General features: G+C 40.7%; 2 protein-coding genes across 2 annotated transcripts; both read left to right on the plus strand.

Moving 5' to 3' along the window:
• The first annotated feature begins 50 nt into the window (after positions 1-50).
• Positions 51-5427, plus strand: adss1 (adenylosuccinate synthase 1). The gene is made up of 13 exons (XM_088318511.1): positions 51-319; positions 1401-1503; positions 1585-1647; positions 2022-2072; positions 2142-2208; positions 2305-2412; positions 2494-2575; positions 2650-2776; positions 2858-3012; positions 4608-4732; positions 4840-4937; positions 5021-5170; positions 5267-5427. Exons 1-13 carry the CDS (start codon positions 131-133, stop codon positions 5317-5319), a joined length of 1371 nt encoding a protein of 456 aa, XP_088174637.1. The 5' UTR covers positions 51-130; the 3' UTR covers positions 5320-5427.
• A 2037-nt stretch (positions 5428-7464) lies between these two features.
• Positions 7465-10352, plus strand: siva1 (SIVA1, apoptosis-inducing factor). Its single transcript, XM_088304982.1, has 4 exons — positions 7465-7667; positions 7972-8157; positions 8862-9009; positions 10151-10352. Exons 1-4 carry the CDS (start codon positions 7547-7549, stop codon positions 10197-10199), a joined length of 504 nt encoding a protein of 167 aa, XP_088161108.1. The 5' UTR covers positions 7465-7546; the 3' UTR covers positions 10200-10352.
• The last annotated feature ends 8120 nt before the right edge of the window (positions 10353-18472 follow it).

An 18472-nucleotide genomic window follows, 5' to 3' on the forward strand; every position in this document is an offset into this window, starting at 1 on the left:
AGCTTTGTAGACAACCATTACGCGCGCAAGTGCGTCTGGCTGTGACATCATCAGCCTCACAGATATGGCAATGCCCACTCTTCGAGACAGCTAGTCCTCTTGAGACGGCCAGCCCGAAGCCTCCGCCACCATGTCGCTCAGTTGGTCGGCCAAGGAGCACAAAAACACGAACCAGCCCGCCGCCACTGGACTCAAGCGGCCGCGCAACGACGTGGGGAACAAAGTGACTGTGGTGTTGGGTGCGCAGTGGGGCGACGAAGGCAAAGGGAAAGTGGTCGACTTGCTGGCCACTGAAGCGGACGTTGTCTGCAGATGTCAGGTAATTGGAATCGGAGTGCCGTTGAGCTAGTGTCGAACTGATTCGGGTTTTATCGTAGATAAATCTGCGACATTTACAGGACTTCTATTTAGCCCGGTGGGAAGTTGCTTTTATTATTCCATTTAACAAACCAAACAGATTGGATTCAAATGTTTTTGTGCGTTCCTTGATTTTTATCGTAATAAAAACACTGACAAGTTGGCTTCAGATGATTCGCATGTGAGATACAAGACTTGTCAGAAATGAGAGGTTCATGTTGTACTTTCACCATTGACAGCTAAAGATCTCTCCCCTACACCCACCCGGTGGACTGTAGAGCAGGTCACATTCTCAGAATGGCTTGATATGTGAGAAGGCCAAGTCTGAGTGGGAGGGGAGCAGACAGGGGCCCTATTCCAGCTTCCTAGCCATGGGTGTTAAAATAGGCTCTATGTGAAGTGGAAAAGACCATGGAATGTTTACAGTGGATATAGAGTGATCTGTCTTTAAATACCATTGTTTGTCAGGACAAATTAGGAAAATCAGTCCTTTTCAAGACCAGTTCGTTGGTCATGAGGGAGCTGGTGCCGACCCTAGCTGGGAGGCGAGCTACACGCTGGACTGCTCATCAGACAATCACAGGGCTCATGGAGACAAGCAACCATTCACATATATTCACATTTGAACAATATAAAATTCTGGTAACATAACAGCATGTTTTGGAATGCATAAGGAACCTGAAGGACCCGGAGAACCCATGCAGGCACGGGGAGCCTATGCAAAGTAAGGAAGGCAAGAGCTGAGATTTGAAGCCCTCATTGTGCTGCCCATGGGAAAATATTGTATAATATAATTTAATAAACTGGTTGCATTAGTGTGCACCTGTGCTAGATTGCGACAGGGCATGTCTTGTGCGCAGCCCCCTTTAGGTCACCTCACATCTTTTCATTTGAGAGGAATAAAACGCTTGTTATCAAAAGATCTCCGGTGATGACATTAACATTGATTACATTTCTGCTTTTGATTCTCAGGGGGGTAACAGTGAGGCATGCTGGAGATGACATCAACATTGATTGATTACATTTCTGCTTTTGATTCTCAGGGGGGCAACAATGCAGGACACACGGTGGTAGTGGACGGCAAAGAGTACGACTTCCACCTTCTCCCCAGTGGAATCATCAATACCAAAAGCATCTCACTCATTGGTTAAAACAACAACAACCAAATTGATTCAAATGTTAGCACAAATGTAGCACATCTTTGATATCTTCTCTCTGATTTTGTAGGTAATGGCGTGGTCATACACTTGCCTGGCCTGTTTGAGGAGGGGGACAAAAATGAGAAGAAAGGTATAATTGACCTAATCCACAATTATGCCTTTACAAAGATAATAAAATGAAATGTTATTACAGAGGTATAAATTCAGCTGTTAATTTGTGTGGTCTGCAGTGGCGCATAAGTGCATCATTTTTTTTTCATATTCTGCCCCTCTTGTGAAGTGAAAGAAGGTCGCAAATTAAAGGCACACTAATTCATATACGAATACCGCCCACAGGGTCAATAAAATTGGGCATTATCTTTGGAACGGCAGAATGTTGAATGTGGTTCTGGTGTTAGTCTGCTGAGAATACAGGTGTACGTTATAAGTACTCTGTGAATAACTTTATTATAAAAAATTAGAATAAATACATTTTTATTCTAATTAATACTGCTCTCTCATCAGGGTTGAAAGGCTGGGAGAAGAGACTAATCGTCTCAGACAGGGCTCACCTCGGTGCGTATGGAGTTGCATTTTCTTTTGATTTTTTGAAGAACTTTTTGTGAACTTGTCTTCCCTCCTCAGTGTTTGATTTCCATCAGGTTGTCGACGGATTACAAGAAACGGAAAGGCAGGCGCAAGAGGGAAAGAAGTAAGCTTCAATACGTTATACATGCCCTGACGTAACACAACAATTCGTACTCTGAATTAGTAGATATGTATTTCAATGATCTATTTTCCATATTAGTATTGGAACAACCAAGAAGGGAATCGGACCTGCATATTCCAGCAAAGCGTCTCGTACAGGTCTTCGTGTATGTGACCTTCTGGGTGACTTTAAGGACTTCTCTAGCAAGTACGGCAATAACGTCAACCTCATTGTGGTCCAATCACATCCTCCTTTGTGTCAATTATGGCTTGTATGAATCCCCTTCAGATTCAAGAACCTTGTCCACCAGTATCAATCCATGTATCCAACCTTGACAGTCGACGTTGAGGACCAACTGAAAAAGCTTCGGGTAGAGACGCGGACAACAATCAGTGGATTGGGGGGGGTTGCTTCCAACGTGAAAGTTGTGTTTTTGCACTGCAGGAGTATGGTGAACGATTGAGGCCCATGGTCAGAGATGGAGTCTATTACATGTACGAAGCCCTTCATGGATCCACAAAGAAAATTCTGGTTGAAGGGGCCAATGCTGCCCTCCTTGATATTGACTTTGGTAGGATTTTTTTAAAAATGTATTGATATGGAAATAATTTGAATTAATTGCTTTTATTCTGATGATACATGCTCTGCGTAGGTACATATCCCTTTGTGACATCATCAAACTGCACTGTGGGCGGAGCTTGCACCGGCCTTGGCATTCCCCCGCTGAATATCGGTGATGTGTTTGGTGTAGCAAAGGCCTACACCACTCGTGTGGGAATTGGAGCTTTCCCCACTGAGCAACTCAATGTAAGATGTTACGTTTGACCCAAATTTCGAGCATTTTCTATCCCCAGTGATCAAAATGAAGAAAGACATGACTCTTGGAGTTTGTGAACGATAATCCAGTGCTTTGGGTGTGTTGGAAGTGATTTTGCTCAACGACCTGCTTGGAAAACAATCAGCGTCAGCACATTATAAATAAATATAGTTCAATATTTATTTTTTAATGGCAGTTTGATAAACAATGTGAACCTCACACTTTTTCTGGCTGCAAATTGAGGGGCAACTGGTTATGTTGATTGTTGGTATAGCATGTCACATAAGTTAGTCACCACTGTAAAAATAAGTTCACAACCAAACTGTAGTTACCAGACAAGCTACTTTTATTTACTTATCACATTATTCATCTTTTGACAGGGGTCCCAAAGTCACTATTCACAAATTTTCTCATTCATTTGGACAGATGTGAAGCCCTCAGCATTTGACAGCCTTGGCTTTGCAGTTTTTCTAACCATCTCATTCCCTTACTTGTGGCTCACCAATTGATTGACACTGGAGCAGTGTTGCGAAATTGCCACTCAGCAGGAATTTTTTTCCTACCCGCCGTCCCTTGCAAAGATTTATGACCATCGCTCTGCTCCAATGCGTAGTACAATTTACGCTATCGATGGCGAGTTTCCCCGAAACAAGATCTGCTCTTAACGAACCACGTAGCCAAACTCGCCAAACTCTCAGAGCAGGCGTTAGGACAAATCCAGGGGATGCACCGAAATAGAGCAGCAACAAAAGCTCAGTTCAGAGGATGCTTGAGAGTGATCGAGCTTAACCCGTACCAAATTCTGGTTGTTCAAAAGCCTCAAGCAGTAGATTATGATGCTCAACGGCATGAAGTCGGTACGAATAAAGTTTTATGACTCTCTGAAGCGTCTGCTTCCGCTACTTGGTTTATAAAGAACAGATCCTGTTTTGAGAAACTTGTCTTGTATAGCAGAGATTGCCTCACACGTTGGAGCAGTGTGATAACCATAAACCTTCTCAAACTGCCACCGAACTGCAGTCGAGGCACCCAAACACGTCTCGGGTCGGTTGAAATGTTCCAAATTGTTCCGTGTGGACCTCGCCTCTCAATTGTAACATTCTCACTTTAAGCATGATTTTGAATCTGATCGTGACCTTGGACGCAGGCAGCTGGCCCAGAGAGCATGTGAGGCGTTAACTGACTGACTGACTGACACTTCACTCTCATGCAGGTCACAGGCAGAGATAAATTTAGGGCCAGAGGTCACATTCAGAATACATTTAGTGTGACCGGTAGACTCGTATTACTACTTACTGAGGGACGCAATTTTTAAACTTCACAGTATTTCCAATATGATGTTTCTTTGTAGGCTACTCTCTTGTCTCACGCACCAGCCACATTAGCATAATATGATCCACAAGATCTGAATTCTATCTACATTTACGAAGGTAGTTATGCTCGGCTGTTGAGAGGTATTGATTTAACAAAATGCAGGGGCGGAGCCAGAAAATTTATATTGTCAATTTCGCACATGAATAGAGGCGTACATGTTTTTTTAAATACAGTTTTGAATCATGTTTGTTTGTTATTTGTTTATTTGTAGGCAGTCGGAGAATTGCTGCAGACAAGGGGTCACGAGGTAGGTGTGACCACAGGGAGGAAGCGTCGTTGCGGTTGGTTGGATCTTGTCATCGTCAGATACGCGCACATGATCAATGGCTTTACTGCGTGAGTGTTTAAAACAGTGTGGAATGAGCTTGTCGTTTTCATACTTTTTATTCGGCATAGTCATAATGATACAGATTTTACAATATTTTCTCGCACCCTTCCTGCAGCATCGCTTTGACAAAACTTGACATTCTGGATGTGTTGGAGGAAATTAAAGTAGGAATCGCCTACAAACTCAATGGGAAGAGAATTCCACATTTTCCGGGTAATCTTTGGAGATGAGGTGTTGAGAAGGCACGCGACATTTATGTTAGCACTTTATTCATTCTGTGTTTATTTGACTTTTAGCAAACATGGATGTTTTGCATAAAGTGGAGGTTGAGTATGAGACTTTCCCTGGGTGGAAGACAGACACATCTGCAGCCCGTAAATGGGCTGACCTCCCAGTGAAAGCACAAAACTACATCCGCTTCATTGAGAACCACATTGGAGTGTCCAGTAGGTTTTAACTTCAAATTTGCATTTTATTGATTGATTGATTGATGACAATGAGTTTACATGTGACTCTCTCTGTCTCACTCACTCTCTCTACAGTCAAGTGGGTCGGTGTTGGAAAGTCCAGGGAGTGCATGATCCAGATGTTTTAGAGGGGAAAGCCCTGCTCATCATTCACAGTTGCACAAATCATTTGGCATTTTTATCTCTAAAAGTGATGTCTTCGTCACCAATTATTAATAAATAATGCATAAATGTAAGCTTGTTTTCCTCTTTATTTGCATTTCTTTTGAGGTCGGAAGTAACGAGACAGCTATTCCACGCGTAAATCAACAAAATTGGCCACACTGTTGATATTCTGTTATTTAATTTTACGGTATAGTCCAATTTGGTGTTAAAACCTGGGAAGTAAATAAGTACAAATAATTGTAATGAATGCAGACACTTCATTACAGTACTTAAATTGGTTTTTCAGATGTTTGGACTTAATTCTTTGACAATTTTTTACTTTTACTCATTTCAAAGCAGATGTGTTTTCTACTTGTCAAAATAGATTTATTTATTTCAACCTAGCTAGACTCTGACAAAAGGAATAATGAAAGTATCATGTAATAAAAGTTAACCAATAAAAACCTGACAGTACTTTTGAATCATCGTTCAATAGAATTATTTAAAAAAAAAAAAAGAGAGAATAAAAGAGGCCTGGACAGAAATTATAGTACACCTAGAAAAGAATGAAAATAATTTGACCATAGTCACATGTTCAACCGAAGTGTGTCCTCAAATTAACATCATAGGTTTCTTCAAACTTGCAATCTTTCATTTGTTCTATTGAAAGGGCGGCAATTGCTCACTGTGCTGTTTGGTGTGTACCACACTAAACATGGATCTGAAGAAGTGAATGTGAGAGTTATCTCAGGGGCTTAGAAAGTGTATCCGAGAAGGGGACTGTTATGTTTGCAAGGTTCTTCTTCCCTCTCTCATTCATGTTTGCAATTTGTACACTATGTTCAAGTGAGAGTCCTTGACTTTCCTGTCGTAGCCTCTCCCTCGTTCTTCTTGTTCTCTAACAACATGTGTTTGTACAATTGTGGCTGCCTTGTTAAGGAAGGACATTAGCGTTTTGACATAGCTCGTATGATCAACAACCACTGGATCTTGCCGCATTTGCTTCCATATCCCATCCACGGGAAGCACTGGGACATGACCAAACATGAGATGACTGTATCCCGCAGTCTCGTGCTCTGTTGGCTTATGTGCAAATGTCAACATTTATATTTGCTGAGGCCACTTGTATTTTCTCTTTTGAGAGGAAGAGACCATGACATTTTCTAAGTGTTCTTTGTTCCCCATGAATTTACATGAATTCCGTTATGAGCTCACTGTCAGTCAAAGTTTGATCAGAATGAATATGATCACGAAGCCCAAACACAAAAGTTGTGATACCAAAGCTTAACAGCTTGTTTTTTCAATACTACTGGATATTTTTGTAAATTGATGTTTGATTTTAATGCTTCTCATTTTAGGTTGGCTTTTACATCTGCCGAAGGGGCTGCTAATTAATACATTGTATGATGTTGATTAATGTGCGTCGTCACCTCTTAAATATATATATATTTTTTTTTTCATGATCTGATTTGTGCAGGGAAAAGCGTGGGCAAGCTTGGTAAAATATTCTGTCAGAACAGCATCTACTGTTTGCTGTTGATTGTTTTCTACACTCCAGAAGTCCAGACACACTAACTGCATGAGGAGAGATGTTCTAATGCTTTCAAGAGGAGCTTGATCGAGCTAAAGTGTCTGGCTTTTTGGCCAAAATCAACCTTTGACAGAACTTGACATATTCTTTCACACGTGACTCCCATCTTTGGCCAAAAGAAACACTGTCTTTCTCAGAGCAAATTCCTTTTCCTGTCCTTGGTGTCCAGCAATATCATGGATGCCATCCCAGTGTGCATCTAATGTCAATTCAACATCGATATGACTTCAAATTAATTTCATTAGCATATTGATATTGAATCGACATCAGATGCCTACTGGGATGCCACTAGGGGTGTCCCGATCACACTTTCCACGCTTTAATAGCTTCACTATTTAGCCTCTCTACGCCTCTGGTGCTTTTCTTTTAAATTTACAATAGTATATAGATTTCTTGGTGTGAAATCGTAAATTCCAACACTTACACAGACTCTGAATGCAGCACAGTCGATCACATTTACAATCACGTGACAATGAAAAGTTCTCTGGTTGGCTTTTAAATTCCCATGTGACGATAAATCTTGCGTCCAATTGGCTGTTTTCCTCTTTCCGCACATTTTCCCGCAAAACTTACTGGGACATTATTACCGCGGCCGCGGTTGTTTTGGACTTGCTGCTAATATGCCGAAGCGAACCTACCCTTTTACGGAAACCTTCTCGTCCCAGTACAAAATACACGTCAGGCAGCACGAGTTGAGAAATTCCAGCGTGTTGGGGACTAAATACAGGAAAGAAATATACGGTAAGTGCGTTTTGGGTGGCGTTCTTCGACATTAGCTAAAGTTAGCCTTATTGTTGTGCTACATTGCTAATTTAAATCTTGGTCAGTTTAATGACATACAGCTGGGAGAGTCGCATTTGCTCATAGGAGCATAACTGGGGGTCGTGTCATGTACGGCGTGATAGTATCCTTTCGCTTAAATAAAAAAGGCAATGTGGTTGTAGTTGTGAAGTCAGTCCACCCTTGCAGTAAGAAAACTAGCTTAGGCAATCATTTACGTCACCTAGCGGTGTTTTCGACTCATATCCCGTCGGTCTTTTCACAGAAAAGACCAAAAACTTACTTTTCAATGGTGCCAAGGCTGTGTTGGACAAAGTATGGTCCGGCGAAGAGAAGACCAGCGACCCTCATCCATCTGGACAAGAGACTACTGAAAGCAACCAGACTCTCTTAAGAGGACAGACTTTGATAGGAACAGACGGAAGACTAACTAAAACTACCAGAAGTCAAGGTGAGGCATTAGCTAGTTTTTGCCACATTGACGTGAGGTGGGCTACATGGCTGGTGAACCACTGACATTGGTATCAGTCAAACAGTGGTGCATTTGCCATTAAATGAGCAACCTAACATTTAAAATTGTAAAATAGATTTATTTTTTTATTTATTTTTGTTTTTTTATTGAATCCATCCATCCATTATCTGAGCCGCCTGCTGATTACGTCACCCCTGTTATATCTTTCTCATGTATTTTTTTGACTCCATGTTTGTCAACCCTGTTTGTTGTGTTTGTATGTTCTGTGTTACTAAATAATGGTAATTTAAAAAAAATAAATAAATAAAAAAGTAAATTTGCTGCTACTTGTGCGAGGATCATCCTTGGGTGTCCTGCATGCCTATCAAAGACTTCACGTCAATGTTCGGTTACTTTGGGAATCGGACTGGTTAAGGGTCAGAGGGAAAACATGGAAATGTTTTAAGAAATAACTGGTAGTACAGTGATGAAAATGAGTGTGAAATGTGAATGCTTGTTTTCTCTACTCCATGTATTCCATGTGTTTGACTGGCAACTAATCCAGGGTGTACCCCACCTCTCATTCAGTCATCTAGCACTCATCCATGACCCTAATAAGTACATATGAAGTAAATAATTGTTTAGTATTGCATGGTAGTTTATAGTAAGTTAACACAAAAAAATTCAATTTTTTTGGTTTCCAGGGCCACCTCCAACAGGCTGCTGCGTTTGTCGGAAGACCACATCATGCCGGGCATTTTGTTCGCAGTGCGAGCGATTTCCCTGCTCCTCCTGCAGCCGGCAGTGTTCAAACTGCTCAAGCCTCTGCTGTTCCGTCTGCACCGTCATTGAGTGGGTCTTGTTTTGTTTTTTCTTACATTATCAGTGAGACTATTGACCAAATAGCCCTTTAGGTAAAACCCCTTTAGAGATTATAAAGTGTGGCGTCAGCATAGTCATTGGTCGACCTTAAGCACAGGCTGAAGTTGTGGCCATATGTGCCAAAATGCCCCTTTTGGAATCAAAACTGAACTAACTAAAATGTACTTATTTATTTTTTTTAAACAATTCAAGAATTCCAGAATACCAAGTAGTATTCTAAATACACAAATGATAAAGAATTGTGATTATATTTTGTCAATTCCAACTTCTTGGCAACTTTTATCCTCACGAGGGTCGCGGGTGTGCTGGAGCCTATTCCACCTCTTTTCGGGCAATAGCTAATTAAAAAAAAACACACTCAAAACGAAAAAAATCGAGTAATAAATGTAGCAACTTTTGTGGCATTTTTGTAGACTGCAAATCGGTGTTCATGTGTGTGTGTGTGTGCGTGCGAAACCTCCGATCAGTTTAACCATGGGCACCTCTCCTTCATAAAGTGAGTGGCCTTGAAAGTCCTGATGTATTTTCACCTGTGACGGAAATGTGAAATACTCAACTCCAATTGCCTAACACGCATTTTTTAAATGCACAAGACCACTCATTATTTGCTGGCCTCTTGTTCTTAAAGGTCTTTTTCTTTTTTTTTTTTTTTTTAATTTATAAACATTTCCTCATCTTTGGTGGCTTTTCTGTGCAACTGAAGATGCCGGCCCACACTTGGATCAGTGCTCCCTGTTTATACTCAGTTATTCTTAAACCAGCTGGAAGGTTTTGGTTTCAAAATGAAATCTCCAAGTGATTCACATCAAGGGTAGGGTTTGCTCCATGCTTTGTGCTTTTTAAGTTTTACCATTAACATGAGTCATTTAACATTTTGCATAGCTGAGGGCCAGATGTATAGCTATTCAATGTTGTCTGTACAGCAAATGCATACTCCTTTTATTTATAATCCTGTAATGTGAGTTTAAGTAAGTTTTAGATTGCTGTTCCGTTCAATATAGGATGATGGCCTCTTAAATACAATGTGCGTTTTATTTCATGCACTGATTGAAAGTAGTGATACCTGCGTGTGTGTAGCTAGTAATTTTCTTTTTTTTTTTCTCCTTCACAGTTACAGCGGCCGTTATGATGAAGTACTCTGCTGCAGTTGTTCCACATAATTGAAGTCCAACACATGTTTATACTTGAATACCTAGTATCCTCATTTTAAAAAAAAAAATACTCAGATTGCATTTTTTTAACCATAATTCTTTTTTTGATGATCTAATTGTATGTATAGATATAATAAAATAAACTTGAACATTTTTATACCAGTTTGACCGTTCAGTTGTTTTTTTTTGGTGATTTTAAAATAGTCAGGTACTGTTGGGAAAATATTTGTTCCCGTGTTGAATGTGTTATTCGTGTTTGCTCACGAACAAAGAAAATCACTTTCCAGGATGTATATCAAACCTGAATCAGGTGACAATATAAGAATTCTAAAATGTTCTTTTTGAGTGAAGCAAGATCTGTCTTTTACAGATTGACTAATACCTATATGGCACACAGCTGTGCACAAATGCAATACTCATCTTATGTTAAATGTGTAAATTAGGAGTCCATGTCTTGCCTTTCAGTCTCTATAAGACTACAGTGTTGTCAAAATAAAACACAGACAATAATAGACCTGTCCAAGATCAGAATGAGTCACAAAAGAATCAGCAATTGCTTAAAGACTCTTGGCGTCATTATGGGAAATTGGAAGATCCACAAAATTGCCCTCGCTCTTTATGGATCTCCATTCATGTTGTTGCTTGGTGGAGTGGTGAATGGTAGGAACGTGTTTAAGAAGGACCTTCGTCACCAAGAAAAGCGATGGTAACCGCACTACAATGCATCAGTAATGGACTGAAATCTTAAAATGCTCTTGTGGTCACATGACGGGCCCACCTTAAATTTGCCAGTGAACATCTAAACAACTCGAGGCTTGGCAAGGAAGTGCTCTGGTCAGATGAAACCAAAGTCGAGCTCATGGGCATCCGTAAATGGATTGTGTGTGTGTGTGTATGTATATATATATATATATGTATATATATATATATATATATATATATATATATTTTTTTTTTTTTTTCATATATATAAATATTTTAAAAAAAAATTTTTTTGGGGGGGGTGACCCAAAAACAACACCATCCCCACAGTCAAGCCTCCAGACCTCAACCCAATAGAGAAACTATAGAGGCATCTCTCAAAACTTTGTTTCCCAGTGTCAGCGATGAGAGGGCCTAGTTTCTGCCGAGGAGTGGGCCAAAATCATTGAGGAGCTTTTTGCAAACCTAGTGACCATCTACAAGAAATGTCTCGGTACACTGAAAAGGAGAACTTTTTGCCATTTCAGCTGGGGAAGGAATAGTTATGTCAATTGGCCAGCAGGTGGCTGCACAGTACAAGAACTCAATAGGAGGACCCGTTCTTGCCTTTTTAAAAATGAAAGTTGTCTCTTTTGGTGACGATGGAATTCCAATCTACTCAGCCTACACTGACCTTCACTTGTGCGTGCTATCAAATGTTTTTAATAAAACAAGCCGAGCCAGAGGTTAGACTAAACTGCGCTTGTGCACTGACTCGCGTATTATCCCTGCTGGACATGACCTTGTGGTGCACTCATCGCTTTTTCTTTGACTCTGGCCCCTCACTGAAGATGGCTGCTCTCAGGGTCACACGTTGTACACTGAGTAATTGTTCTTAGTCGCAGGAGTCCTCGGCGCTGCTTTATAGGAACCGGTCACATGACCCGGTGTAATGGATATTAGCTCGGATGAGTGCACTTCCTGGAGCTTATTGCAAATGTGCGGATGGTGTGTTGAGTCACATCCTTGCTCAGTTTTTCTGTTGTAGCCTTTTTGGGAGCTCTGTGGTTGGTCGTCTGAGCGGATAGACCATTGCTGGCAAAGCAAGGCGACAAAGTGTCTGTACAATTTTTGATAAGATTTGGAGGAAATCAGAAATGCATTAGTTCCTCTGATTATCTAAAACCACGAATCCCTGTGTCTGATGAGAAAGAAGTGATGACATGAGTTACTGTAAAGTGTGTGTTTTTTTTCCTCAGAAAAAAAAATCCAAGGCTACAGACTAGGCATGTTTTTGTTAGGCTATTCAAAACGTGTCATTCATGACAAGAATATGCCTTTACTACTCTGTTGTTGTGTCGCTCTAACCACCTTTATGATTCAGTTCAAATTTAAGATTTAGCTCTTTAAGATTATAAAATGTGTTCACACGAGAGAAGAAATCACCATACAATTAAAACTTGGGTCACTGATCTGGTTGCTCAGTATAATATGGCACAATTCCAGTTCCTGCTATCTTTTGGTCTATACTTTTAGTCATACTAAGGAGGGAAAATAAAATGTGGTGACCATACAATAATTTTTGAACTACACATACTACTCTGTCCTGGCTGCGGAGTATCCGCAAAAGGGGAAAAAAGTCAACATGATAAAAGAAGAATGTACTTCAGATTCAGATTTCTTTATGAGCAGACTCTTCCCAGGGACAAGCTTTATGTTGTCTCTGCAGGTTCGACAACTTTATCGAAGTACATGGCTTATACTTACTAACAGCTTGTTGTAATTCTAGGTTACACTTAACAACGTTAAACTCTACTGAATGAAGTTGACTCATCCTCAGTAATCCTTTATGATAAGCGTGGCTACGTCACCTTTCTAGGGTGAGTACCTTTGTATTATTATTGTTTTAATTGATGTTTTCTTCTTTTTACACTTGTATGACAATACTTGAGAATGTTCCGTTTCTTCAGCCTAGGACTGCCCGTTTTATCGATTTAATCCATGAATTGTTGCAAGGGGGTTGGGGGGGGGGGGTCGTCTAGTCATTGTTGTAGAGCGGAGCTAGTTTCCTTAAGAGGCACTATTTCATGAGTCATTTGAAACTGGTTCAGGTTTCCAATATCAGACAATGAGCAACAAACAACCTGCTGCAAAGTTAGTTTTAAAGCCTGTTGAAACCAAAGCGAGTAGAATAGCAATGTGATTTTGATATAAGAATGTCCAAAAGTTCCCCAGACTTACAGCAACATGAAATAAAATTCCCACGGGTGAATAATGTAGGCTGGAAATACCTCTCTATCCTTAAGTGCCCCATTAGAAAGAGGTTTCAGTGTAGGGCTGACATTTTAACATGTAAGAGGTAATGCCCTAAAGCCTCATGTTGTAGACCTTGCCAAAAAATGTTCCTTAAAGCAAGGCAACTTACCTCAAGTGCTACAAAGTGCATGCAGGATTTTATTTGCATTCTCTGGAACAAAGGTTCATTTTGTTGTGTTCAGTGACAGCATTTTGTGACATGATAATCCCAAAGGGAATAGTTTTTTTTTCCATTTGTTGATGTTAAATTGTTGAACATATGAAATGTATTAACAGTTATCCAAAATTTGAATATTATCACTGTAATTTGCCTTTTCTTCCTCTTGAGGGGGGGAAAATCGCTTAAAATAGGAAATCACGTTTTTTGTTTTTTTTTATGGGGGGGGGTCTGTTATTTTACTTTAAGGCCCTATCACGCACCCCAACTTGAGATATTACCTGTGTAGTTAAGATTTTATGCTAGCAATAATCAGAAAGAGTATGTCCTTCCTGGTTACGTTATGGACGTCTGCGACCTTTCACTATTGGATGCCGACCGCTCCGCTTCCTGTTAACGCCATTGCGATGCGATGAGTTGACAAGACAATGCAGCTGTCACGTTATCAATGTGGAAATATCCCATTTTGTGTGTGGCTAGTTGTCTGCGAAAAAGAAGAAAGGGGAGGGGCGGGGGCCCCCAAGCCACCCGGCCGGACCGACTGCAGGCAGCCAGCGGGAGCACGTGGCTTTGTCTTTCAGCTATTCTTTTTGGGGAGGACCAGCTGTGGTCTGAGGCCAGCGTCAAGTCCGATGATGCTTCTGCTATAAATATGAGTCAATGAGCATGTGTAAGTGACAGCTGTACAGTGGTCCAAGGGCACGCTGTCTTGGCGCTGCCGGGGCCTTCCGCTCCTAAAAAGGAGAGGTAAGAGCATGATCATGCACTTAAAGTGCTTTTCCAGATGGATAACACATTGTGTGTCTGATAGTAGCAATAGTATTGGAACATTGAGGCCAATTGCTTTATTTTTTTCTGTCAGCTAGAAACATCAAAAGACGAATATGAGGCACAAGAGCAACAATTCCTCTTTTGTTACACATCTTAGAATAGTACGAATACAACTTTGAAATATCTTTGCAAATTATTCGCTTGCAACAACTGCATCAAGCTTACATCACCAAACTTCCATTCTTTGTTTGTGATGATTTTCCAGCACCGCAGCGTCTTTCAGTTATTTATTTATTAGAGGGATTTTACCGGTAAAACACACGCTCTAGAGAGTTGATTTCTGCAGCATGATTTGGCCGATCTAAAACCTTCCACTTCTTACTCTTAATTGCCTTGTTTAATGTTTAGGGTCCTTATCTTGCTGCACAATGAAGGACCTCCCATTTTTGTGTGATTGCAACCTTCTTTAAATTGGCAGGCAAAATGTTTCACTAGATGTCTGAGTTTGTTTTTGTCACTGCAGCCATGTGTTACGTCGATGAAGATTCAACATCCCGTCACTGAAAAAAATTATGCATTACCTCCAAGTTTGTTTTCCTTGCCCTAACTATTTGCCATTTAGTTAGCTTAGTGATAAAAATTCACTTTAAAGTAATTGTGCATCAATTGCTGAGAGACAAGCATTGACATGCTTCAAAAACGTAATCGTCAACGCTAAGAGACGTGCCTTCACATTGTTACACTGCTTCAAAAAGATTTTGTCCATGTTAGAATATACGATTATGCATCAAAATGTGTGAATGCAGAAAGACATCGATTCCCCAAAAATGCATTGTGCATCAAAAATAATCCATGCCGAGAAACAAAAATTCAGATTGATGCTAATGCGTAGCATAAAGCTTTTTCTTCTTACTGTGTGCATGCTGAGAGTCAAGTAGTTATAAAACCCAAGATTCCTAAGCAAAATATGCTAAATGTTTCACAGATGTGTCATCACCATTTCTCAAGAATTACTTACTTTTTATTCGGGACGAGTAAACGTGAATTATTTTCTTTAATTTCATATCCACCAAATATTTTTTATCATGTCGAGATCATGAACAAATAGTTATCTCTTTACTATCGACAGCCAATTGGGCACATATTTGCATTGTGCAGTATCTGGGATTGCTAGAATATGCTATCTTGTGTAAAACTGAGTTATGTTCCTCCATTCATACAGAATACAGTATTTCAGGTCGGTAACGGCATCTCTCATTATTCATGCGTCAAGCACTTTTAGTTACCATTTCCCCGGGCCAATGTGACTTGAATTCTCTGAAAGTCAAAAATCTCTAATTTAAAAAAAAAAAAAAAAAGAGAGGGAGGGAGAGGTGCATGATGCATGTGTGTTAACGTGAAGTGGATGGGGACGACTGTGTATGCGTGTGTGTGTGTGTGCTTGTTAGGGTTTCACTGTGTGAGCGTGTGTGTGATACGCACACACACGCTCACAAATGTGTACGTGTTTGTGTGCCCTTTTCAAGTGTGACCACCTGTCTTTTGTTCCCAAATAAATAAATAAAAACAGACCACACCAGCTGTCCCTGGCAGCCCGTCCCCTTGGAGGTCAAGGGCTCCCACCGCTGGCCTTGTTGAGACAGTGGACACTTTCCTCTCAACTTCTCCCAAGTACCTCTACATACACACACAAATAAACACGCACACACACACACAGCCAAATGAGCCAGGCTTTGGTCAGGAATGTTTTATTACACCGTGGCGTTAGACTGCACATATCCCCGCTCGTCACCCTGCAGCTAAGCTCTATCACATGGCCTTCTGCTTTCCATGTGAAGTGTTTTGCGCCAGAAGAAATGCGCACACACCACCCCGCCACTCTAAGCTCCGGATCCCGTTAGGCAGATGCGAACTACCGCGGCTGCTGGCTGCTCTTATTTGTGCAGGTTCCGAGCGGCCGCGGCATTGCATCAGGCTCTTATTTACTGGCTGGCTGTTTATGAATGATCTTGGGAGCACATTGTTTTGTTGATGCTCGAGCTGGCTGGCTAGCGCCGCTGTGTCGTCTGTTTGTGCACAGAGTACGTGCTGGGGAGCGGGGCCAGACAATAGCATGGCTGAGCGACTACCCACGCACACAATAGAGTGGAGGGATGAGGCCGAGGGTCTGGGGCCGCGGTTTTGGGGGCTGTGGAGGTGGGGGCGGGGGCTGTTGGATGCTGCCCTCTTGTCTATATGCGGTTCCCAGAATGGGCACACTGGGACTGGAAGGGGGCAGGGTGGTGGGAATCAGAGGCCATCCCCGCTGGGATTGCTCAGCAGAGCAGCTGGATTTCTTTCATGGCGCATGAGAGAAATGATTGAAAAAGTCCTCTGAATTGGTAAGAGTTGATTCCCAAACACACAAGTGTCGGCGCAGTTTAATCAATCATTGGATGTGCTCTGTGTGGAAGTGGTGACAGTGGGAGCTCGTCTTCATCAGTCTTGTCCTTGAGCTTAGTTTATGGTTATAGACTGGCAGTCAGACATATTCTGTTGTCTTTATATGCACTGGAGAGCAAGTGCAGAACTCACACACACACTTTGTGTTGCTGCTGATGTGTCTCACATAAGGGCTCCTTTTTTTTCCTTGTTTTTTTTTCCACCGATGCCAGTAGTAATGTGATACAGCAATAGTTTATAGTTTGGCGAAAGACTAAAATAAAATTTACTCTACATCACAATATGAATGTAACTGTTGGTCAACAGATTCCCAAGATTTTAAGCTATCCAATTCATATTTTTTCAGCAGCAAAAAAAGTGTGGGGAGTTTTCATACATAGCTGACATCACAAGAAGGAGATAGATAAAGTTCACATATTAAAAGGGTCCAAATTGTCTTACTACTTCCATATTAGACAGCTATTTGACACGTGTATTGATACTGTTAGGAAAACGATATGCAGTATTGCAACATTATGCATAAGCACTCCATTCCACTGGGTGAAGTAGTGGTTGTGGTGCATTTTATTTTCTAACACTGTCTTTTGAATGCTGAGAAGCAGATTTGTGAAGCACTTTTATTTATACTGCAAAATAAAATTGTATGTGTACTTGTCATGGGCTGCTATCCGAATCTGATTGTATGATAACCCCAAACAAGAATTGCTGTACCACTGCATCGCATTTACTGCTTTAAATTTTATTAGTTTCAAATATTTGGTAAAAAAAAAAACGACTTGACATTGAACACCATTTTATTTTGAAACAAAATATGCAATATTTGGTGCATTAATAAATGTGTACCATGTTAAGTTAAAATAAAATTAAAATATAACCAGGCCTCCACCCTCCGTGTGCAAAACCTACAGCGCAACTACCAAAATACTTGAACTCTTTCTGTAAAAATCACCATCAACATGTATAAACCTAACAAAAAAATATCTATTTTTTGCTGTTAAAAAATGACTTCAAAATTAAATGTCGTAACAGGGTATATAAATCTATTTTGTGATTATCATGGAATTATTCTTATTAAATTGGTTTAAACAGCTATTTGCTGTTGTGGGAGAAATGCACACTGGAGTAGATGCTCCAGTGCTACTAATGGCCTTCTAAAGAAGAAAAATAAGGGAAATTTACTCCAAATCTCTGTAAAGTTAACGTTGCTGCAAAACAAATGTAGTTTGCAAATGTAGTACTGGATTAAAAGTGTAAACACATTACATGACCTAACCGATTTGATGTAAAAACACATATCAGCACACTTGCCACGACTATTAAATAATTCTAAAATATCAAGTTCTGTTATTTCTGTTGATGCATACATTCCCGCTGTCGGAGCAATCAGCGTGAGCGTGCCTAGTTTACTCTACCCACTTGGCGCACACACACGCTCCAGGATCCCTTCCTTCGAGGAAACATTATTGCAGGGGACATCCTGACTGCAAGCAGCCAATCATATTGCAGCAGGCATGTCCTGCTTTGAACTTAATTGGGATTCATAATAACACTTTGCTTCCACACTAGCGGAGGCCTGCACTGAAAAATTCAGTTATTACTGGTGCGGGACAGTTTTAGAAGTTTTTAGAAATTGTGAGTTGTTTAAAAAAATGTGGTACAGTGTCAGGCACGGCTCCAGGAATGTTTCTCTCCTGGGGTATAAGTGTCGCTTGAATGGTTAATAGGGGGGCTGAGAAAATCTCAAATATATTTTAGATTATCAAATAAAACGCTGGATTTGCTTATACAAATTTCTGACAGAGGTATCGCACCCCTTGTGTAATCTGGCCAGTTAATATATATAAGACATGCACCACTGACACTTCCAAGGCCCGAAATTGAAATGCAATGATGTTGAAAGTGACACTCACCAGCG

Source organism: Idiotropiscis lumnitzeri, chromosome 1 (assembly GCF_059441095.1).
Source record: "Idiotropiscis lumnitzeri isolate Australia: NSW breed Sydney's pygmy pipehorse chromosome 1, RoL_Ilum_1.0, whole genome shotgun sequence".
NCBI classification, from domain to species: domain Eukaryota; kingdom Metazoa; phylum Chordata; class Actinopteri; order Syngnathiformes; family Syngnathidae; genus Idiotropiscis; species Idiotropiscis lumnitzeri.